The sequence below is a fragment of the Amblyomma americanum genome, chromosome 10 (assembly GCF_052857255.1).
Source record: "Amblyomma americanum isolate KBUSLIRL-KWMA chromosome 10, ASM5285725v1, whole genome shotgun sequence".
Classification (NCBI taxonomy): Eukaryota; Metazoa; Arthropoda; class Arachnida; order Ixodida; family Ixodidae; genus Amblyomma; species Amblyomma americanum.
The window spans coordinates 127,407,597-127,431,929 of NC_135506.1; the positions used below are offsets into that span (position 1 = coordinate 127,407,597).

The following is a 24,333-nucleotide window of genomic DNA, read 5'->3' on the forward strand; positions in this document are numbered from 1 at the left end:
ATTTGTTAGATATACTTTACCAGTTTCCAGGGGAAATTCCACCTTATGGCGGAGAAGTAATTTGTATGCATGCAATTTTAGGCTTTGTGGAACGTGGCGTAGATTATGTTTGAGGTAATCCACGCCTTCTGTCAGCAGACAATATGACTTTTATGATCGTTCTAGGTTAGATCATTGCTCAATGTTACAACGAGGGATCTGTAGGATTGAGGACTCCAGGAATAACAACGTTAACTGTACTAAACGTTGGCACATGAACAGTAAACATTAACTAATTATGCAATCCCGAAAGAAAGGTAGTCAGTGCAATGCTCCATCCATGGAAGAAAGCCAGTGTTCTTTCCAGGGAGGAGAGTTTGCAGATCTGTTTCCTCGTTGTCCTTCAACTGGTAGCCAGTTAACAGCTCAGTTTCTGCTGCTCTGCGGAAAGGTCAGCGCCGCATATCAACGAGCCGCGCACATCCTTCAGCCAGGCTCGCGACTGACGAAACGGACGCAGCAGCTGCAGAGGGTGCACGACATTCCAAGTGCGCTGTCTGAAGGCGCTGCCCTTTCGGCGTCGCTAGCACGCGGCTGCCCTGCAGACGGCGTCGCCTGCGGCTCGCTTTGCTTTTCGAGTTTCACTGTGATTGGACTGGTCGAGCAGCAATGGAGACTGTATCCGAGGTAAGATGGTGTTTTGTCAGGTGTCAGTATTAATCAGGGCTCTGAGTGAGGGTTTTCCCTCGAATAATTACTTGGGCGTATACGAATGTACAGTCTAATAGGGGCATCCCTCCGGCGATTTCTAAACGAAATAAAAGGGAGTTTTTTAGAAAGGGGCCTGCCGACGGCTATCCACATGTGGTCCCCTATGTAAAGCACGTTAGTGGTCGAGTTGGTAATCGAAAGTTAGAAATATCTCAGCGACACGACAAAAAGAAACAAGCACCTTTGAACGTCTCTCGTCTCACCTTGTCGTGTATCCTTAGCGCTAAGATTTTTCTGACTGTGTTCACCGAGGGCTGATCAACCACATGTGAGGATTTCTATACGTTGTCCTGGTACCAAATTAAAAAAAGTGTTCAATTTTTAATCCAAGCTTGTGCCACATGCTATAGGCGCCTTCCTCCTCTCCGATGAAATTTGCATGACATTCGTTTAAGAAAGGAGTGTTCACAAATTGACCACCGAAACCCATTTAGTTTGAAACAGCCGACCAGAAAAGCAACATTGTATTTAAGGAACTGTACTCAACTATCTTCCACTGCATGTAATACTATGGTAAGGCACCTTTCAATAATGTGTGTGTGTGTGTGTGTGTGTGTGTGTGTGTGTGTGTGTGTGTGTGTGTGTGTGTGTGTGTGTGTGTGTGTGTGTGTGTGTGTGTGTGTGTGTGTGTGTGTGTGTGTGTGTGTGTGTGTGTGTGTGTGTGTGTGTGTGTGTGTGTGTGTGTGTGTGTGTGTGTGTGTGTGTGTGTGTGTGTGTGTGTGTGTGTGTGTGTGTGTGTGTGTGTGTGTGTGTGTGTGTGTGTGTGTGTGTGTGTGTGTGTGTGTGTGTGTGTGTGTGTGTGTGTGTGTGTGTGTGTGTGTGTGTGTGTGTGTGTGTGTGTGTGTGTGTGTGTGTGTGTGTGTGTGTGTGTGTGTGTGTGTGTGTGTGTGTGTGTGTGTGTGTGTGTGTGTGTGTGTGTGTGTGTGTGTGTGTGTGTGTGTGTGTGTGTGTGTGTGTGTGTGTGTGTGTGTGTGTGTGTGTGTGTGTGTGTGTGTGTGTGTGTGTGTGTGTGTGTGTGTGTGTGTGTGTGTGTGTGTGTGTGTGTGTGTGTGTGTGTGTGTGTGTGTGTGTGTGTGTGTGTGTGTGTGTGTGTGTGTGTGTGTGTGTGTGTGTGTGTGTGTGTGTGTGTGTGTGTGTGTGTGTGTGTGTGTGTGTGTGTGTGTGTGTGTGTGTGTGTGTGTGTGTGTGTGTGTGTGTGTGTGTGTGTGTGTGTGTGTGTGTGTGTGTGTGTGTGTGTGTGTGTGTGTGTGTGTGTGTGTGTGTGTGTGTGTGTGTGTGTGTGTGTGTGTGTGTGTTTTAAAGTTGATCTACGGCGGCGCGATACAGCCAAGGGTGTGACATTCCCGTAGAGCCAATGGGGACGATTTTGAAATGCGACGGTGGCGGTGCCTGGGAGTTGGCGGTAAAAACATAAATTGCTCAAAACTTTGCTCGCTATGCTTGCGCCGGTCGCTGTCGTCTGCTGCCACTGCGCTGCAGCGTTGCCCGCGGCGGCACTGGCGGCGCAGACGCGTTGTGTCATTGACTCCAGCCGCGTTTGCTGCCAGATACCAGGATCGCTGCAATCGTTCCGACCGTGGCGACACTTATGGCGCGGACGCGCAACTTGCAACATGCCACAGCACTGATACAGCCGCGTAGAAGCGTCTTAACTGATCCATTTGGCCTTGTGCATTTGGCAAGCTTCTTATATTCTGTAAAATGTCTTGTAGCGCCTTAACTGATCCATTTGGCTTTGTGCATTTGGCAAGCTTCTTATATTCTGTAAAATGCCTTGTCAACGCGCCAGAGATAACAACTTCCCAGCTGTTACGAATGATATTGCTGTCTTTGCTGACGGCAACTTCTCTGGTGGACACTTTGGCGTCGGGCGCACAATATACTCGAATCGCTTTCTTTTTTTCGTGCAAAAGAGGTTCAAACACACATGCACACACAATGAGATAACAATGAGCGAAAAAAAGACAGAATGACGAAAAAATTATTCTAATTCGAGCGCAAATTTGTATTCTTTAAGTGATCTCTTCGAGGCACAGGCAATTCAGTATAGAAAAGAAATTGTCGATCATCTTTGTCCGATACAAGATTTAAGCATCAAAATTCACTACAGGAAAGCCATAACGCACTGCACTGCGATAGATGGCGGTAGCCGCAAACCTATACGCACCCGGTCGTCCCCTCTTTGTAAGACACAGCACATCGGGGCCGCGCTGCGCGGAGAGCGCGCGTGTCCGGCGGCAAAGCGAGGCAGGCGCAGAAGAGCACGAAGGCAGTCCTTCGTGCCGTCTGCTACAGCGCCGAAGTGCACCTTCACTGCAAAGAAAGCGCGCGTACCCAATCAATCAAATCATTAACAAACCTAACTTTTGTCCGTACTAAACTAGAATATGCTTCAGCGATATCGCTTCCTCACCAGTCTAACCTCTCTTTAACCTTAGAAAGAATACAAAATCGTGCTATCCGCTTTATTCATTCTGATTATTCATACTACACTACTGTGTCTGCTTTAAAATCTAGAGCCGACTTACTTAGCCTTGAAATCGAACGAAAAATTTCTCGATTGTGACTCTATGTTTTATCATTCATCTTTAGAAGAATCGGTCATATCACCTGCTTATCGCTTCTCAAGGCGTATTAGTCACCATAACGCCGTCTACCCCCCACCGCAAGAACTACCGCTCTTTCTCGATCTTTTTTTCGTAACGTCAACCCGGGACTGCAATTATCTACCGCAGAACCCCGTGTATCATATTGTCAGGAAGTGGTGACTGAAGTCTGGAGAGCAGAGAGGTTGCCAAAATGGTGTATAAGCAAAACTCTTTATTCGGGCAGACTTGCGCCCACGATGCACTGAATCACTCGGCGGCGGCAAAGAGACAAGCGTGCTCGCCGGTCGTTGAACACAATGCCCTCCTCTGTCGTCCGTGCTCAATTTAAAGCTGATAGCGAACTTTTGGGATAAACCGTGCAAAGTTACTAAAACATTCCGGAACAACATAGCATCAGCTCTGCCTGCATGCGATCAGTCGAGATAAATCTGGTCGTGCCTTGAATCGCAAAGTGATACAGCGGCGTGGCGGCAGAATTGAAGAAGGAACAAACACTGCAAAGATTCGCGGCATCACTTCCTTCTCAAAAAAGCATCAACCCGATGCATTAAAACAAATGATTCGTCTAGCAATAAATAAAATGGGTCGTGCGAAAGTAAACACAGTGTAGAAAAACAGTGTCCTTTAGCGCGCATAATCGGGCTTTAGATGGCCGACATGGACACCTTCTGGTCGAACGCGGCGTTGCTGGGATGTAGTCGTTGCGTCAGCGTGGACTTCATAATCCAGCTCACCCGACCAGCGCGGAATCTTGTACGGGCCGAAATAGCGGCGCAAAAACGTTTCACTCAATCCACGGCGGCGAAAGGGCTTCCAAACCTAGACTTGGTCTCCCGGCTTCTATTCCGCGTAGCGTCATCGTAGGTTGTAGCGTCTGGCATCGCTCCGCTGCTGGTCTCTGATCCGTAATCGGGCAAGACTTCGAGCTTCTCTGCGCGTTCAAGGTAGGCGGCGACATCGACGTTCTCGTCTTCGGTAACGTTGGACAGCATGGCGTCTAGCGTGGCGTCTAGCGTGGTCGTGGCCTGCCTGCCATGGACGAGCCTAAACGGCGTCATCTGGGTGGTCTCTTGCACTGCGGTGTTGTAGGCGAAGATGACGTAAGCCAGGATGACGTTCCACGTCTCGTGTTCGGAATCGACATACATGGCGAGCCTATCGGCAATGATTTTGTTCAGGCGCTCGGTCAGTCTCTTGGTCTGTGGATGGTATGCAGTTGTCCTCCGGTGGCTGGTTTGGCTGTAACGCAGAATGGCTGGCGTTAGTTCCGCCATGAATCCTGTTCCTGTGTCCATGATGAGCACATCGGGGGCGCCATATCGCAGAAGAATGCACTCCACGAAAAATTGGCTACTTCTGCAGCTGTTCCGTTCGGTAGGGCTTTTGCCTTGGCGTAGCAGGTCAAGTAGTCGGTCAATATGATGATCTACTTATTTCCAGACGTTTATTTTGGGAAAGAGCCAAGCAAGTCTATGCCGATCTGATGAAAGGGCCTTGAGGGGGATTCAACGGGGTTCAGAAGTCCTGCTGGTCGGGTGGAGGGGTGTTTCGTCGCTGACAATCTCGGCAGGTTTTCATTACTGTGCTACATCGGCAGACAGTTGGGGCCAGTAATGCTTCTCTTGAGAGCACGGAGGGTGCGAGTAAACCCAAGATGTCCAGATGTCGGCTCATTGTGTGAAGCCTGTAAAATTTCTTTGCGGAGACAAGCAGGTACAAGGAGGTAGGCTGTTTTGTTCATTGCGAAGTTCTTCATGAGGACATCTTTCTGTACACAGAAGGAAGGAAGTCCTCGCTTGAATGAGGCGGGGGGTGAAGAAAATTTGCCTTCCAAGTACTCGATAAAGCGTTATTGGTCAGGGTCCGAGCATTGCTACTGTGCAAGAACTGGGGCTTATAGGTCCTAGGAAGGCGTCCTCATCGTCGTCCAGCGGCGGTTCATTTACAGAGGATCGTGGGAGGCAATCGGCGTCAGAGTGCTTGCGTCCGGACTTGTAAACGAGGGTGACATCAAACTCCTGGAGGCGCAGACTCCATCGAGCGAGGCGGGCAGAGGATACATCAGATTGGGAAGCCAGCACAGTGCGTGGTGATCGCTGACCTCCTTGAACGGTCATCCGTACGTGTAGGGGCATAATATTTACGTAGCCCAGATGATGGCATGGCACTCCTTCTCAATTGTCGAATAGTTAGCCTCGGCGTTGTAAAAGGAACCGCAAGCGTATGCGATGATTTCTCCACCGTGTCACTTTTTTGAAGGAGGACCGCGCATAGGTCCACGCTGCTTGCGTCGGTATGAACTAAGTATCGGCGTTTTAATCAAAATGCGTAAGGATCGGTGGGAACTGTAAACGACGCTGAAGTTCTTTGAAGGCTTCTGCTTGCGGCGCTTCCTATTTATATGGCAAGCGTGCCTTCATCAGTTGTGTCATGGGCTCGGCGGTGCGCGAAAAGTTTTTCACAAATCGTCGGTAATACGCGACTGTTCGAAGAATCTGCGCACTGCTTTATTATCGGCCGTTGTTGCAAACTGTTAAAAGCAGCTGTTTTCTGCTGCTCTCCTTGATAAATATGTGGCCTAAAAACAGCAGCTCTTCGTAGGCAAAGTGGCAGTTCTCTGCTTTCAAGGTAAGGCCAGACGACTTGGTGGCGTATAATACTGTTCGAAGTCTTTTAAGGTGCTCTTCAAAGTTCGAGGCGAAGACAACGACGTCATCTAAATATACCGGGCAAATCTGCCACTTTAGGCCTGCCAGCACTGTATCCATTACTGGCTGCAACGTCGCTGTTGCAGAACAGAGACCAAATTGCATCACCTTGAACTCATAGAACCGATCCGGAGTGATGAATGCCGTCTTCTCGCGATCTCTTCGACCTCAAATGGCCAGTAGCTGCTCTTGAAGTCCATCGATGAGAAATACTTATATTGGCATTGCAGAGCCGGCCCAGTGTGTCGCTGATACGGGGGAGAGGGTAGACGTCCTTCTTTGTTATGTTGTTCAAGCAGCGGTAATCAACGCAGAATCGAAGTGCGCCGTCTTTCTTTCTCACTAGAACAACTGGTGCCGCCCATGCACTGTTTGAAGGCTGGATGACGTTGTCGCGAAGCATTTCTTCCGCGTGGTCCCGGATGACTGGTCGTACTCGCGGCGACGCAAGCTGAAGGCTTTGACGGAGAGGCGGGCGTGCTCATCGGCTATAAGGCGATGCTTGGCAACTGGCGTTTGTCAGACCTTCGGCGATGACGAAAAACACTTGCTGTAGCTTTGAAGCAGATTGCAGATCTGGTCTTGTCTGTTCTGAAGCATGGTTCGGTCCATATCGAAAGAGGGCGAGTTCTCTTGTTCAGGCTAATCTTCTGCGGATGGATCGGAGAGGGCGAAGGAGCCTCGTACGTAGGATATTTCGTCGAAGAAAGCAATCGTCGTTCCTCTCTTAACGTGCCAGTATTCTTCGGTGAAGTTGGTCAGCAGTACTTCGACCTGGCCATTGTGGAAATATGCGATGCCTCTTGCGATACTGATTCCTCGGTCTAGAAGCAGCTGCATCTTCCCCTCAATGATGGCTTCTGCGTAATGGCTTTCGTGGCGCCTACGGTCACGATTACTCTTGAACGGAGTGTGACGCTCGCTTGTTCCTCCAGGACACTCAGGGCAACGTGATTGTCCAGAGTTGTCAGCGAAGGGATGGTCTCCTGCGTCGAAACCGTTATCCGCTTGGATCGCAGGTCGATGATCGCCTGATGCTCACTAAAAAAATCCAAGCCCACTATCACTTCGCGGGAACATTGCCGTAGCGCAACTAAAGTCGCAGAATAGGTACGTCCTCTGACAGTCACTCGCGCTTTGCATCGCCCTGATGGCGTACTGCGGTGGCCCCCTGCGGTACGAATTTTTGGACCGTCATGAATTTCCTCAGCTGCGCAACAAATATTCCATTCATCACCGAGTAATCGGCTCCTGTGTCGACAAGAGCGGCAACTTTCCGGACGTCGATAGTCACTTCTAAGTCGGATGTCTTGGCTCTTGCATTGCACATCACCCTCGGCGTCAAGTCACGGCTTCGTCTAGTGAACGAAACCTCGGTGGGGCGCGTCGTCGAAGCTTTTCTGGGTTGCGGCATCGTTTTGAAGGCAGTTCGCGTCGTGGTCGGTGCTGTCATTTCGTGCGGGGTCGATGCAGCGAGTGTAGCGTGTTCATGTTCAACGTCTTCATTGGGCGTGGTCGGTGGAGGATCTTCGGCGGTTCACTCGTGAGCAACCTCATCTCCAGAGGTTGCTGTCTTTAGTTTCTCCTACGGGGGCTGGGCGATCGACTTTCCTCGTACCGCAGCTGCGTAGCTGCGGCGTGGCGACGCAAAGCGCATGGTTGACGGCGACGGTGAGCGCAAAAGGCGGTTCGGCTGTACTCTTCTCGACGCAGGTACTCGTCGATTTCATGCGGACGGTGTCCGAAGCGTCGTTGTGGGGCGTCAACGGCAAATTCTCGAAGACCGATACGTCGGTACGGGCAGTGACGAAGAATCTGGCCGGCCACAGTGCAATGGAAGCACAACCGCCGGCTGTCAAAAGTCATCCAGGCGACGCATTTACTCTGGCTTGAGCGTCGCTGATAGGCTGGGCGGGCGAGGGCAGGGAGGCGGCGTTCGTGAACAAGTTGTTCATGTCGGAGATGACGTAGAGGCTGTCGTTGGGGCTGAGGAGCGCGTAGTGCAGTGGCGTATGTCATGGCCTGTGGTTCTGAGGCTGTCGGGGTGCCCAGTGCCTGTTGCTCTTCTTCCCGTACCACATTCATGAGAGTAGCTGCTTGCGGCTCTGGGGAGGATAGCAATAATCGGCGTAGCTCCTCGCGGACCATTTCGCGGATCACTTCCAGCAAGTTGTCGCTGATGGTGGTCGTCGTGTCCGGACGGATTACCCAGACACATGAAGGGCGGCTGTACTGCCTAGCCCGGACGTCGAGGGTCTTCGCGATCATGCAGGCTTCTTGCATGAATTCTTCGGCTGTTTTTGGCGGCTGCAAGACGAGGCTGCTAAATAGTTTTTCTTTTACGCCGCGCATTATTAACTGAAATTTTTTCCTCGGTCATCTCGGGGTGCGCGCGGCGAAAGAGGAGCTTCATCTGTTCAACTTAACCGCGGAAGGGCTCGTTTGGAAGCTGATTCTGGACACGAGGAGTCCTTCAGGTCTTTCCTTCCTCACTACACTAATGAATACCTTCAAATGTTCCTTCTTGAATAGCTAGACCAGAACGCCGACCCTTCGCCTCTTCAGTTTTTTCCTGATTTTTGACATTGTAATGAAACCACTGTTTCTTTTCTGGTGACGGTGATGGAAGTGGGCGTTGTTGGACTTCAGTCCAGTCGGTCAGCCGCTGCCGCCCAGAGGAAACGTCTTGGCCTCCCTAATGACGCAAGCAGCCGGGCCACCGTGGTGTGCTCGGCCACCAGTGATGAATGAATCTTCGGCTGACGACGGCTTCATCAGTGTCCTAAGCAAGAAGGCCAAACGGATACTGCGCAAAAGTGACCACTCGTCGTCGTCGATCACTGCGTCGTCGTCGATCACGATCACTGCGAAGCGAGGATCATCGGCACATACTGTCCTATTTGTGCCAGAGACTCCCACCAACAATCTCAACCACATAAATAGGCAAGCTACTTCTGCATTCCTGGAGGCTCGCATCCCGGGAGCAATTAAAGACGTGAGTGGGAATCGTTTTAGGAATGTCGTCGCCATTGTTGTCATGTACCGGAACGCGCCTCAGAGTTTGAGCAACATCAGAACGCTCGGCAGCATCAGCGTCTATTCCCATGTCCTTCTAGGCAGTGGTACTACGGCAGGCGTCATTTACGACGTCGACGTAGCCATCCGCGACTCTGATCCGCCCATTTTGATTCAGCCAGCTACCGACGGTGTAGACACACTGCAAGCTCAGCGTCTTGTGAAGACAAAGTGCATCAAAATGACCTTACAAGGGAACTGCATTCCAACGTACGTGTAGGTTGGACACTTTCAGAATGCAGTTATTCCTTTCGTCTCGAAGCCTCTCCAGTGCCGGAAATGCATGAAGATAGGACACGTGAATAGTGTGTGCAATTTCCCCATCGTGTGCCCATGGTGTCCTCAGCCACACAGTGCTGATTCTTGCCGGTTAGCAGTCCTTACGTGTGCCAATTGCCGCGACCCTCATGACGCTGCCTCAAAAGATTGTTCTCGCCTGAAAAGAGAAAGGGCGACACTCAAACAAGTATGAAGAGACAATTCCACACACCGAGAAGCTGCCGCTAAGGTGCGACGACGTCGTCGCCCTTGTCACAGACCTTCTAAAAGTGTAGCCAGCATTGGAAAGGATTGTCCAAGAATTTCCTCAACTTGTGCTCCCCCTCCGCATACTACTTTAAGGATTGTGAGCAATATGACTGGCGAGGCACAGACGGTTGTCGCATACGGGCCTTGGCCATCTCTGCCTGAGCTACACACACCCGCAGTGGACAAGCAGGTATTGCGTACTCAGATTCCCGAGCCCATTGAATCAAGCACAAGTCACACCTCCTATCCAAGACCGGGACCGGCAAGTGACTTGGCCATCGCTCCCGAAGCACCCAGCACCCACACCAGCACCGCGCACCCGGTGTGTTGACCCTATTGCTGCTCGGGTAGTACGTCAGAAACCGGACCAGGTCGCAGACGAGCAAGTGAATGCAGTGCTGAAGCCAATCATGAATGCCATGCGTGTGCTACTTTCCAGCATGCACATGCCAGCTGCACAGAATGCACTGCAGATGCTAACTTTGTTGAATTCAGTGCATGCAGCTGCCCAATAACAGGTACAACGCATCCTCAAGCCTCATCCTTCCGAGAAGCAGTCCGATGCTTACATTGTAATTAACATTATCAGCCGCAACGGCAAGCATCCTTTCATGACACTGAAACGTCTGCGCTGCCTTGTCGTGGAGGGCCCTCGATCTGTTCTCAGGTCGCAGCAGTCGGCTGCCCTGAAGGTGTGCAGGCTACACCTGCTGCAGCCTGTGACTTGCAGTGTTTGTGTCATTGCCTTTCGTGCTTGCTACGGAATGCATTTCTCTATTTCTTATTATTTACGCCCCTCTAATCCCTCTCCCCCAGTGCAGGGTAGCCAACCAGAATATTTTACTGGTTAATCTCCCTGCTCTTCCTCTACCACTTCTCTCTCTCTCTCCTTTTTAACAGTTACCATGTCGTTAGGGACGACTCGTGGTTTTTGTACCGCGTACGTGCTGAGTCCTCCTGTGAGAAAAATACGTGTCCAATTTTTGCCGCATCATCCCACTTGTTGAATGATGCCTCGCGCTCAAATTGGTCCAACCATTCTTCGGGGTCTTCGCCTAGGGATCCACTGAAAGTTGCCGGATTCCGCGGCTGTTGCAGTATCGATGTCGACCTCTTTGGCGAGGTTGTGGTGCTCGTAGCAGCGTCTTTGCGTTGTCGGTTGTGGTCTGGCAGAGTCCCGAACTCAGGCTTCTTTCCCTGAAGACGTCTTTTAGCTCGGCTAACTTCTGGCTCTCCCTCCGGAGCGAAGCGCAGAGGGCTGGTGTCACGACGTGAAGGGGGCGTCCGGAACATGGAAGGATACCCAGCACCTCCACCAGATGTCACGAAGTGGTGACGGCAGTCCAGAGAGCAGAAAGACTGCGGAAATGGTGTCTAAAGAAACTCTCATTTTATTTGGGCTGACTTGCTCCCACAATGGACTGAATCACTCGGCGACGGCGTAGCAACAAGCGCGCCTGGCGGTCGTCGAACAGAATGCCCGCCCCTCTCGGCCGTGCTCAATTTAAAGCTGGTAGCGAACTTTCGATATAAACCGTGCAAAGTTACTAGAACATTCTGGAACAAAGTAGCATCACCTCTGCCTGGATGTGATCAATCGATATAAATCTGCTCGCGTATTGCATGGCAAACAAGGCGATAAAGCGGCATGGCGGCCACTTTGAAGAATGAACAAAGAAAATATGCGAAGATTCGCGGCAATATCAACGACATCCATTTTAAAGAACGCTATCAAGCCATTGTTGTTCTTAATTGCCATGCCCATCCCTCATGTAAGGCCCATGACCAGGAGCCTTTGAGGTATCAAATAATAAAAAAGCAACGCCTCCAAGCCCTTGTGCGTTCAGTTGCTTTTCTTAAGTGCACAGATTATGCGGCTTTCTAAACATTTTTCTAGCTTCACATGCTACCGTGTTCTGCCGCTTCTCCTGTTCAAGATTGACACCACCCCCAGCGTTGCTTATTGATTTCTTTGTTTGACGCGTCATACGCTAGCACGGTTTACATCAACCTTGGGAATGCGTTTGGCGCCCTCCTCTCATCTACACATGCGGCTACATTTGGCTGCCATTATCGAAATAGTTGACGCTTGCTATCTTTTGACCGCAAGGCTCCACTTTATAGCTACAGCGGCAGCACTATAGTGGCTCCAAGCGTTATCAAGATGAAGACGAATATTTCCAACAGTAGTGAGAGGAAAAAAAAATTATTTAGGTGATTAATTCGCCGCAGATGGGTGGTCAGGGCCCCTAATCCAGGTCTCCGCTGGCGGCAGCTGACTTGCGGACTCGCTGAGTGATCCAGGCTTGCTGGTCCAGGTTGTGGCTGGTCAGGGCCTCCTCCCACTTCTCGTGTGTAGGATGTGGCACTATTAATTTTTCCTCTGGTTTGTCCTGGCATTCCTAAGATGTATGGTTGATCGTGCGACTTGCTCCGCACCAGGGACAGTAACTTGGATATTGTGTGGGTCTCATCTTGGGCAAAATGTGGACTTGGATATGTGTTTGTTTGTATTGTCCTCTAATCAATGCTATCTGTAGAGGGCAGTTTGTGCAGCGGTGGGAAATGTCGTCTTTCCAGCAAAATTTGTTCTAACCTGTCACCATACGGTCCTGAGGGGGGAGTGGGGTATATAAGAAGTTAGCGCAAAACTTAGACGAAGACAGAGAAGAAACACACAAGTTTTGCGCTAACTTCTTATATATCATGCAAAGCCAACTTGCCCGACAACACGCTCTTCCGGAGTGGGGTAGGGACGAGGATCCGCCAGATTTGTGAGAGCTCGGGCTAGACCATTCGCTATCTTGTTTCGGGCTAGGCCTTCGTAACCAGGTGTCATTGTTATTCTCTGTGAATGTGACAGTGTACTTAAAAGTGTGCTCGCCCTTCCGTGAGGTTTCCCTGCAGGCTTGTTGGGAGTCCGTCACGACGTGCGATAACTTGCCCTGTCGGTCTTGAGTCCTAACGATAATGGCTACGGCCAGTGATTCCGCATCCGCAGAGTCCTTGGCATAGATTGAATCCCTAATGATTGGCCTCTTCTCGCTGTCGACCGCAGCAATCGCGAACCTGCCTGGTTCGGCATAGGTCCCGATGTCCACGTATACTGCTTTCGGGTCTTTTGATAGTTTTTTTGCCAGTACTTTGACTCTAACTCTCATTCTACCCTTCTGCCGCTCGTGTTGCATGCGTCTGAGTATCGGTTTTACATAGGTCTTCTCTCTTGCAGGTGTCGAAATTTGGGACTTGCTCTCACTAGCTCATAGTGTCTGCCATAGCCCCAATCTCGTCAGAATTTCTGCACCCACTTGTGTGGTGGTTAGGCGTTTTGTTACCCTCCAGAACCGCCTCCATGAGGTCTTCGAAAGTGTTGTTTTATATGCTCTCCTTATAACGGTACCAATGGTCCTTCTTTTAGCGATTCTAATCTTTTGATGTGGGAGCCCGTAGGTAATACTGCTTACGACTAGGGCTTCGACTGGGCGAAGTGCGTCTTCCCCCCCCCCCTCCCTTTCAGATGCCAGGTTACCGTTCTAATCATTCTTGATATTTGGTTGACCATAACCTTAAGAGCTTTTATTGTATAATCTGCTCGCAGTTTGCTTTGTAACCGCAGTCCCAAAACTCTGAACTTCTCTTTTGCTTGAATCTTCGGTTTTCTATGTAGAGCACAGTCTCTCCCGTTGACTTGTAATTTTCCCGTGTAACATGATAAGTTCAGATTTCTCCGGGGTGCAATGAAGGCCGCTCTCTTCGGCAAATTCCTTGCAGAGCTTCTTTCTTCTGCGCCACGGATCCCTAAGTAGCCCATATGGTGATGTTGCCGGCGTAGGTGAAACCGACGTCTTCGCGGGTAAAGAGTTTTTGGCCAAGTTGAGCAATCCTATGTTGAAGAGCACTGCAGAGACTACAGCGCCCTGCGGCGTGCATTTGTTGGGCATGGGTACCGGGGATGACCGGATCTCTCCAATTGCTATAGTGGCTGTGCGGTCCGAGAGGAATGTCTTCACGTATTTGAAGGTTTTTGTCCTGCAATTGGTAATGTATAATTCTTGTAATATGGTGTGGTGGCCAATATTGTCGACTGCTCCTTTCAAGTCTACTGCGAGTAGGGGTTTTTTGTTTTGTTTGGGGATGGTGTTGTTAACTTCTTTCATACGGAGGAAGGCATCTTGGGTGCAGAGTCTCTTGCACAAGCTGAGCATACAGGAAGGAATTTGGTTGTTTTCTTCCATGTAATTTCGAAGTCTCGGGTGGATTACTTGTTCATAGAGCTTTCCCAGGCAATAGTTGTAGGAAAGTGCACAGAGACCTCTATAGCAGGAGGTTTCCTGCCTTATGGTGATGATGTCCGCGTGTTTCCAAGCCGACAGCAGCTGGCCCTTCTCCCACAGTTCTTCGTTGATGTACTTGGTCAGATCTGTCAGGTGGTCAGTGCTCAGGTTCCTAATTATATTGTTTGAAACCTTGCCAACTCCCAGGGCAGTGTTTCTTGTGGGTATAAGGGCTGCGGGCTAAACCTCTCCCAGTGCTGTGGAGGAGTAGAGTATGGAGTTTGACTGACCCTCATATGAAACTTGCCATGCCGGGGACGAGTCCTTTATGTATTTTTTGTGCATGGCTTTTATTAAATCTGCATCTGTGCCCGAGTAGATATGGGCTATGGAGTTGAGTGTTCTGTTTGAGCCCGATTTTACTTTGTACGGATGTATCAGGCATGGTAACATCGACTATGTTTTGCCTGTATTTAGGGTACCTTTCAGCGAGTCACAGAACTCTACCCAGTTTTGCTTGCTTAGCTTTTATAGCGTACTCCTCGGCTTCTTGCGTAATCTTCGCCATTATTAACTGTAGGTTTCTGTTTAATCCCAGCTTTTATACCGTTTTACTAAACATTTCTGGCTTCCCATAAATGAAGGAGATGTCTACCTCAGGTGTCTCTGTTGTTGTTTTGATGATTTGGGTCGTCTTTGCATGAGCATCTTTCATGTTTTTAACACAATCTTCAATGATTGTGATGCCGCCTTCTGGCAGTTTAATATTCCTGAATTTATCCTACTCCGTTATTTTTGTGGAACCAGCAGTCCGCCTTATCCGGGCTGTCGTTATGGATAACCTAAGAATTTTGTGATCGCTGCCCAGGGTTTCTTCTATATTGGTCCATGTGCAGTGGCTTACGTTTTTCGTGAAAGTTAGGTATGGGCAGGTGCCTCTGCTAACACTGTTTTCTATTCTAGTGGGGGACACAATGTCCGTCATTATGCAAAGGTCCAGGTGCTCAGCCGCTTCCATCAGGTTGGCTCCATTCGGGCCGTCGTTGTGGTAGCCCCATGCCGTGTGAACAGCGTTGAAGTCCACATAATATTTACGGAGTTATTTCCTGCTATACGTGTTGCATTCGAGTAAAATTGGCTTGAAATCTTCTTGCGTGTTGCTTGGAAGACTAGGCTTTTAGGATGACCATGCTCTGCTTCCTTCTTTTTTGAAAGACAATCTCTATGAGGACTTGATCTATTTAACGGAAGTGGAGATCGTGCGATATAACTGTTATGAAGGGTGCCACTAATGTAGCTACTCTAGGTATCGTACGGTGGTTGTATGTGAGGTATCTCTTGGTGTGCGGTGCGTTTCCTGTTTCTTGGAGGCAAATGACGTCAGGAGACACTGGTTAATGTTGAATAAACAACAGTAGGGAGCTGCTTTTCCTTTCTGGGGAGCGACAGTTTGACTGCCAGACATTTAGTTTTTCTCACAGTAGTGAGAAAAACTGCCGATTGGAATACAAAGCTCGAGCTGTTACGGCGATGGTCGTCGTCACTCTCGGTGCGTTTCTGGATGCTTACAATGTAGTCGTCCACCACTCGATATCTTTGTATCAAAAAGCACGCTCTTTCGTAGCAAAAGAAATAGTGAACATATGCTGGATCTGCTGCGTTGCAGTTCTGCTGTTCTTACTAACTTAATTTGACTTAAACGTGTGGAAATTAGCCGACGAAAAACTGATTATGAATATCCAGCGTTTAGAAATATCATCTTCAGGAGATTGATTAGGCCGCATCTATGTTTCGACAGGCTTTTTACCTACTGTGCGCAGCTATTCGATTCGGCCGATAATGTTAAACGATCACTGCATGCGGTCAGCTTAGCTGGCGTATACTCCAAGTTCAGTGGAAGCTAGGAAACTTAATGATTTCCTTCTGTCATGTAAAAGTTTTCACTGAGCTGCAGCTGTTCGCCTGGAAAATACGTGGGCACGTGAGTGCTTCTCAGTCTTTAAACAGGGGCGAAAACTGTCATATTGAAGCATCATCGACAGTCTCATTTATCAAACAACGTCACCTTCAATGCGCCCAGTGACATCCCAGAGATATCCTATGCAAGCGATTCGATATCACTGGGAAGTACAAAAATGGTCCCGGTGGCATCCCACACAACTTTTTGATCACTTCCTATGTCACACGTTGATATCTCTTCCATCCCCGCAAAGGATTTCAAAGCGATCTTTGAGGGACACACCGTATATTCGTTGTGTATATAGTTTTACGCGACAGGGTATGCAGCTCATTCGGTTAAAAAGCTGTGGGCATTGTAATAGTTGCGGTTGTGCGTACCGCTCATTGAAAATATTTGGGGGCTGCGTAAAAATTCACGCACTCTCAATGAACAAAAAATCGGGGTCTAGGCCTGGATTCGAGCCAGGGCCTTTGGCGTTCGAGGCGGGGACGCTTCCTCTCAGCCACGACGACTCTCTCTTTTATTGCATGGAAGTACACCCACCTTGACGGCTCGACGTTAGAACATAAATAAAGGCGTGTCTAGTGAATACACGGGTTTCTTAGAAACATACGGTGGAGATCTGTACTCAGGCGTACATGAGTAAATATGAGCATGTAAATTACATATGTCGGAATTAAGCGATTATCATGCGTTTCCAGCAAATTTCTTCAGTGCTTGGCGTGCAGTGGAAGCACAAGAAACATACACTCGCCAAAGAAAAATATTTAACACATGACATTTCGAGACCCGTACGGGTCCCTTGTTCAGAATGAGGATGGGCGGAATGGGCCGCTACATGTAAGCGGACTTGACTGCACAGTGAGTGGGCGTAGATATCGGGGAGATTCCCTCTCTTCCTGTTGATAGCATTCTTGGTCGTCTGTATGTAAAATGATTCGAGAAGTAATCGTGAAGATAAAGGTTGCTTCGTGTCCAAGATTGTGGAGTTCTCCCATTCAACGGAGTGCTACATCATTTGGCCATGCTCTGCAAGTGCGTTGGAGGAAGTGCGACCTTTCTTGACGTCATTCTTGTGTTCCCTTATTCTTCTTTTAAAATCGCCTGACTCGCCAATGTATGATGCATCGCAATCCTTGCAGGGGATCTTGTATACAACGCCGGGGTAACATGTGCTCTCTAGGCGGTCCTTCACGTGACACAGATGCTGTTTCAGCTTGCTGGTCGGTACGTGCGCAATTCGAACGCCGTATTTGGCAAATATTCGCACCAGTCGAGACAACGTGGACGAGCAGTGGGTAGAAGACATGCCCACTTTCAATGCACCGTACCAGCAGCCGTCACACAACGGTGATGCATGTACTGGTGGCCGCCACGACGCGAGGGCTGCACTTGCAGAGTATTTCTGGAAGCAGCGGGCCCAGTAAATTTAGTGACCCATGAGCAGCTCAAGGACATACTTTATTTCTAATAAGGGAGTAATTACTCATTGGCATCCGCCCAAGCGCAGCCATACGGCATGGGGTGGATGTCAATGAGTAATTACTCCCTTATTACAGTTCTACTCCACCTTGGGGGATTCCCCTAAACATTTGACCATACTTTATTTCTCCCGATATTTGAGGAGTGCATCCGTCAGATTCTCGGTGGCTGTTGATTTTCTCGGAGAATTTCCATCTCCATTCTCCTCAGCTCCATTTTCTCTCTCCGGCTTCATCTGAGGTCGGCGCACAACTCACGATTTGTGTTCACAATTTCTTGTAAAAGACTTCTGTGTCACATGCCTGCTAGGCTTTGCTGTTTGGTGGCTGCTTGGCGGTGGTGTTTAGTGGTGGTGTTTGGTGGCTTCGCTGTTTGGTGGTGCTGTTTGTATTGTGAGGTTTGCTGTTGGTAAAGGTGCAGAGGATGAGTGCAGGGCTGACGGTTAGCGTCTCCAATATTCTAATGGTGATGGTGAAGGCGGCTTGGAGACTGCAGCCTGAGTCGCCGATGACTCATCATCAGCTGGTGACTGTGGCTCCTGCTGTATGCTGCCTTTTAGCTGAGAAAGAGAAAAAATAAAATATGTATGTAAAACGGCGGCTACACAACTACGTGTTGCATGCAGCCTTCACCTCAGCACGCATAGTGTGCTCATTTTTATATCGAATATTCTATCCTACCCTAGCATTATGTGGCTGTGACATTTCTCTTATTCTCTTACCATATCCAATTTCAATTCATGTGCACAGTTTTACCCAGCCACAAGGGGTGCTGAGGGTGATGAACCAATAAACAAGCCATGTTTACCGTGTGCCATGCCACGAGAAGAAGACTATAGATCAATGTGTCATATTACTTAGAAACATCTCTTAATGGGTTTGCAGAAGCACCGCATTATTGTACTGACGTGGAGTTACCATTTCAACAGACTTTTTTGTCATCCACTGTTTCGGTCATCAGGCCGCTATCGTTGACGGGCAGGCGACCAAGAAAGCGTGCAAATTCTTTGCAGTGGCGCCATGTAATTGCACCTTGACCAGTGGTCTTGCGGCTAAGTTTCCAGCGAGAAAGGTATGCAATTTCTGCAATGTAATTTATATACTTGAGAGGACTCTACAACATCACCGGTACTAGAAAAGCATTTACCCGTCCTGGGTATGCTGTCTGGTAGTTATATTTGCCCAGCAATATATTGCTTTCATGCTACTTCTACTACAACTAGTCAAATGCAGCTTTTCGCATATTTCGACACTTCAGCGCTTTTGAATAAAATTAATTTGCCAGCGTTTTACCCGCACGAGGCAATCATAAGAAAAGGGTGGTCGTCAGACGCAGAAATCAAAAATAAAAACAGTGGGAAAGGAACTACTACTTCGAGAGCAGTAAAATAAACAGAAGTCTTGTAATAAAAATTAAAAACAAATGCATTAACGGAGCGTTTTCATACAGAGCTGTACTAAATGCATCACGGCAAAGTAGCGGCGCATGTGCTGTCGTGACAAAAGCAATATACGGACTGAATACATTTCATTTCATTTTCATTTCATTACCTTAAAGGCCCCAAAAGAGGGGTGTTACATAAGGGGTGGCAACAATTAAATGCACAGATTCACAATAGCAGGAAAGTTTTTACATTTTCAGGGTAAAGGCTATGGCAAGTGATGATGGCAACGTTGTTTAGAAAAGCCGTTCTAGTCTGCGCCTGCACGAGGAAAGAAGGAATTAGAAAAAGTGACGGTGCGTGAGCGTGGACGGGCAACTTGTAGGTGATGGCTGGTGCGAGGAGATATGCGTGCTGCGGGAAGAATATAAGGTGTGATGTGCATTGGGCTGTGGAAGAATTTATGAAACAAAGACAGGCTGGCAATGCGACGGCGGAGCGTTAAGGGTGATAATCCGGAGGCTGTTTTTAAGGAGGAAACGCTGATGTCATAAGAGTACGATGAATTAATGAAGCGAGCAGCGCGATTTTGAACAGATTCGAGGTCATTGATGAGGTAAGCTTGATGAGGATTCCAAATGAGCGATGCAGATTCTTGTTTGAACCTGACGAATGATTTGTAAGCTAATAACTTTACATGTGGGGGAGCATGATGAAGATGGCGCTTGAGGAAACCTAGCATCTTGTTTGCTGATGACATTATGTTAGTTACATGCAAGCTCCAAGAAAGATCGCTAGAAATTGTTCTGCCTAGGTACTTGTATGACTGAACTAGTTGTATAGGAACTTCTAGCTGATATTTCGTAAGAGAAAATTAGAGGGTTACGGCGGTGGCAGCTGGACAAAAGATTACATTTACGTGGGTTAAGTTCCATTAGCCACTTATTACACCACTCCTGAATAGCATTGAGATCATTTTGAAGAGAAGATTGGTCAGCGGCGGCGAGAATAGCACGATAAAGTACACAGTCGTCAGCGAACATGCGTATGTTAGATGTTACGTTTGAAGGCAGATCATTGATATATATGAGAAATAGTAGTGGGCCAGACACAGATCCCTGTGGAACGCCCGGCGTTACTAAGAGTGAGTTAGAGTTCTTATTGTTAACGGAGACAAACTGCGAACGATTAGTTAAAAACTCTTCAATCCACTTCAAAATATGGGGGTGCAAATTTAATTGGGAAAGTTTTATCAGCAGGCGTTTATGGGGTACATCATCAGAGCCTTTCGCAAAATCTAAAAATACGATGTCATTCTGCAGATTACAATCAAGGTTAGCATGCAGATCATGAATGAACGTAGGAAGTTGGCTCTCGCAGGAATAACCGCGGCGAAACCCGTGCTGAGCAGGTTGAAAAAAGTTGTTCAAATCAAGGAATGCCATGATATGGGGATAGATGACGTGTTCCATGATTTTGCAGGGAATACGAGTTAAAGAGATGGGACGGTAATTAAGCGGCGAGTTCTTGTTACCTGATTTGTAGACTGGAACAATTAGCGCCGTGTGAACGGCGAGGCAACGGCCGATTGTTCTTCAGTGCCTCTTTTAAAGTGTGTGCGCGTGTTACCAAACATAGTCCCGACCGCTGAAACCGCCACGCACACGGTGACGGCGCCTTGTAATATAGATGGTTTGGATTGGTTTATGGGGTTTAATGTTCCAAATCAACTCAGGCTATGAGAAACGCCGTGATGGAGGGCTCCGGAATTTCGACAACCTGGGGTTGTTTAACGCCCACTGACATCGCAGAGCACACGGACAACACGGTCCCTGACATTTCGCCTCCATTGAAATGCGACCGCCGCGGCCAGGTTCGAACCCGCTCATCTTTCAGGTCAGCAGCTGAGCACTTGCAATGTAGGACGTAACACTTCACTTATCGGAACTTGTTTCCGAGGTTTTAGATCTTCAATTTTATATCTTTCACTGATTTTTCCACACCTTGCGAGAGCAAACAGTCGGCCATGGCGACGTACACCTGCATGTTGCCCTTCGCCCGCGGCAATTCGCCGAGACGATGTTCCCAGACTTTGAGCAGTACGCGCTTTTTCCCATCGGTCAAAACGCCTTCTGCTTGCGATTTTGCGCTGACGAAGCTGTGCAGCAGTCTTCCATGGCAGATCTAAAGCCCGCGAAAATGCCGTCATGCCAACCACGCTTCGTCAACACTCTCAAAACCCAGAACAGGTTGTAAAGTAAACAAACATGGTCGATAGGGACCACCGGTGACTGGGAAGAAGAATATAGTTGTACAAATTCCTTCAAACATCCTTCTATACGTCAAAAAAGGTTTTAAGTATGGTATAAGTGCAAACAATAAAAACTTTTATTGTTTATAATATGTTTTCACTAATCATTTTTGTAATTTCTGAACAAGCCGCTGTCCTCGACATTACACAGGTCGCGAGTGCATGAGTTCGGAAAACGCATTCAGTGGGCGAATGTCATTCGCTGTGAATCTCATTGACTGTTCCCGTGTAGCAGCAAAAAAAACGCCAATCACATGTAATGTAATTCGCTGCGAATGACATTCAACCTCCCGTGTGACAGGGGTATCAATCAGCAGGCCACGTCTTCCACGTGGTTTCTTCGCTTTCATAGCCAGTTACTGACAGAACGCACCATTGATTTCAATCGGCACCTGATAGCCTCAACGCATAACCCCTTCGTTCAACTGTCGTGAGAAATTTTTCTTCAGAAATATCAACTAGGTCGCAACAGAAGATGCACGAGACATTCATTTGTCGATCGCAACGTAGCAGAGCTTAGTCACTCTGACGTCACGCTGACAGCGGCCTAGCATCGTGACCTATTACGTCACCCTCCTGTCTGTTTATAAACCTGTTTCCTATCGGCAATATATGATGTTCTTCACTGACTGCTAGCCTGCGCACATGGTGGCAGCGGTCCCTAGACCGCATGTCGATGGCAGCGTCCCTTCTAGCGTCGCTTCTTCCGCCACCGAAGCCCTTGGACACATCAGGCAACGCTTGCCTAGGATCGCCAATGTGGAAGAGTGAGTTCACGTTGTTTTATGCCGCTACCCAGCTAAACAAGCACAGCAAAGAGGTGCAGGCAGCCGCACTGCTAGTGGTGGTTGGTGAAGAAGCTAGAAAAGCGTACAGCACGTTCAAGTTTGAGGCAGGAGAAGACAAAAACGATGTCAGCGTCCTGCTAAAAAGTTTGAGCATTTCTATAAGCCCGAGACCAACCTAACATCTCACGAATTCCGCTTCGGCTCAAGAAACCAAGGCCCCGCCGTGGTGGCTCAGTGGTTAGGGCGCTCGACTACTGATCCGGAGTTCCCGGGTTCGAATCCGACCGCGGCGGCTGCGTTTTTATGGAGGCAAATCGCTAAGGCGCCCGTGTGCTGTGCGATGTCCGTGCACGTTAAAGATCCCCAGGTGGTCGAAATTATTCCGGAGCCCTCCACCACGGCACCTATTCTTCCTTCCTTTCACTCCCTCCTTTATCCCTTCCTTTACGGCGTGGTTCAGGTGTCCAAAGATATATGAGACAGATACTGCGCCATTTCCTTTCCCCAAAAACCAATTCTTATTATTATTCAAGAAACCAAAGGAAAGGCGAAAGCTTCAGTGAATGGCTGGCAGAACAAAGAATACTGGCAAAAAACTGCGAATTTGGACAGCTAAAACCCCGTATGCTGCGCCGCCGCATTATTTTGGGCATTCGAGACACAAACTTGCAGCAAATGTTCGTCGCTGAGAACTCGTCTTATCAGAAGACTGTCGAAATCTTCCGCGCCCTATAACAAGGGAAAGAACAGTTCCGCGAGATAAGCAAAGCGGCAGGAACCACCCATGGAACGAGAGTTCACGCAGTAGCTGCTAAAAACGACGTCTGCAATAGAGGCGGTTATCAGACGTACCGTAGCAGAATATGCCCCACGAACGGCAAAACTTGCAAGAAATGCTGCAGGCAGAACCACTTCGCACAAGTATGCAAGTCGTTGGCGCATTCACGAGGCACGGTTCTGAGAAAAGATTTGCGGGAGCTGCAGGTAGAAGACTAGGATTACTTCTTGGAAACTTTTACAGCGCATATACTGAGTGCAGAGAACTGGAATGCGATTGCGGACATTGAAGGCACACCAATGAAGTACAAATTATACACGTAGGCGAATTGCTGCGTTATTTCAAAAAAGGACCTTATAAAACTGCCAGATAAGCCAGAACAGACCTGCCTGGTCACGCTTAGGGCATTTTTTGGCCACAAAACCACTTCCCGCGGTAAAGTACGGCTGCTACTTTCTGCAAAAGACAAAGCTCACGAGTGAACATTTTTCATCGTGGAGCAGGACTTTTGGTTTATGGTTTATGGGGGTTGAACGTGCCAAAGCGACTCAGGCTATGAAGGACGCCGTAGTGAAGGGCTCCGGAAATTTTGACCACCTAGGGTTCTTTAACGCGCACTGACATCGCACAGTACACGGGCCTCTAGAATTTCGCCTTTATCGAAATTCAACTGCCACAGCCCGGATGGAACCCGCGTATTTCGAGTCAGCCGCCGAGCGCCATAACCAGTGAGCCGCCGCGGCGGCTAAGGAGCAGGACGTGCCTCTAACACTGAGTGGTACAGCAGCCCAATGTTTGGGGTTTATCAGCCGCTTGCAGAGAATTCATCATGACCAACTCTACCCAACAGTTTAGTCTTTTGCAGAAGTCTTCAAAGGGCTCGGGCAGCTAAAAGACTTCGAGTACAACGTGAAGCTGAAGCATGGTGCCGCGGGTGTCGCCGTGCCTGCTCGAAGAGTTCCGTTGGCCCTTCAAGACAAGGTGGAAGCGGAACTACAGCGCATGAAAGAGCAAGGCGTCATAAAAAAAGTAACCAAGCTTACTGACTGGCCTAATCTCATGATCACAGTAGCGAAAAAGGACAAAGTACGCATTTGTCTCGATCCAACTGAGCTAAACAAGTCTCTTTTGCGAGAAAACTATCCTATACCGACAATGGAGGACGTAGTCCCGCGACTTTCCGGGGCTGTGTTTTTCTCTAATTTGGATGCCGCACCAGGATTTTGGGAGATTAAATTTGACGTGGCAAGCTCAAATCTCTGCGCAATGATCACGCCGTACGGTAGCTACCGGTTTCTTCGCATGCCTTTCAGAATCTCCTCTCTGCCAGAGATTTTCCAAGCAGCAATACACCGCTGGTTAGGATTGCCAAGCGTGGTAGCAGTTATGGACGACATATTGCTTTGGGGAAGAAGTAAAGAGAAACATGACTACCACTTGACACTCCTGTTGACACGCTGCTAAGGAAACAATGTTAGGCTGAACCTCAAGAAATGCGCGTTTTTGCAGCCTCTAGTGCGTTACCAGGGCCACATCTTCACTGAAGAAGGCCTGCGAGTAGACCCACAACGAGTTCAAGATGTACTACAAATGCCAGCGCACAAGAGCTGTAAGGAGCTACATGTATTTCTTGCCATGATCAATTTCGTGCAGCGGTTCATTGCCAGCATGTCTGATCACCTGTGCTAT

At 48.6% G+C, this 24,333-nt stretch overlaps 1 protein-coding gene across 1 annotated transcript in view; it reads left to right on the top strand.

Annotated features, from left to right (window-relative positions):
- The first annotated feature begins 542 nt into the window (after positions 1-542).
- The window catches only part of LOC144108698 (multidrug resistance-associated protein 1-like), a 256,880-nt gene continuing 233,089 nt past the window's right edge, over positions 543-24,333 (top strand). The window contains exon 1 of the mRNA XM_077641869.1: positions 543-666. Within this exon, the coding sequence (XP_077497995.1) occupies positions 649-666 (18 nt within the window). The 5' untranslated portion in view covers positions 543-648. The remainder of the gene's footprint in view (positions 667-24,333) is intronic.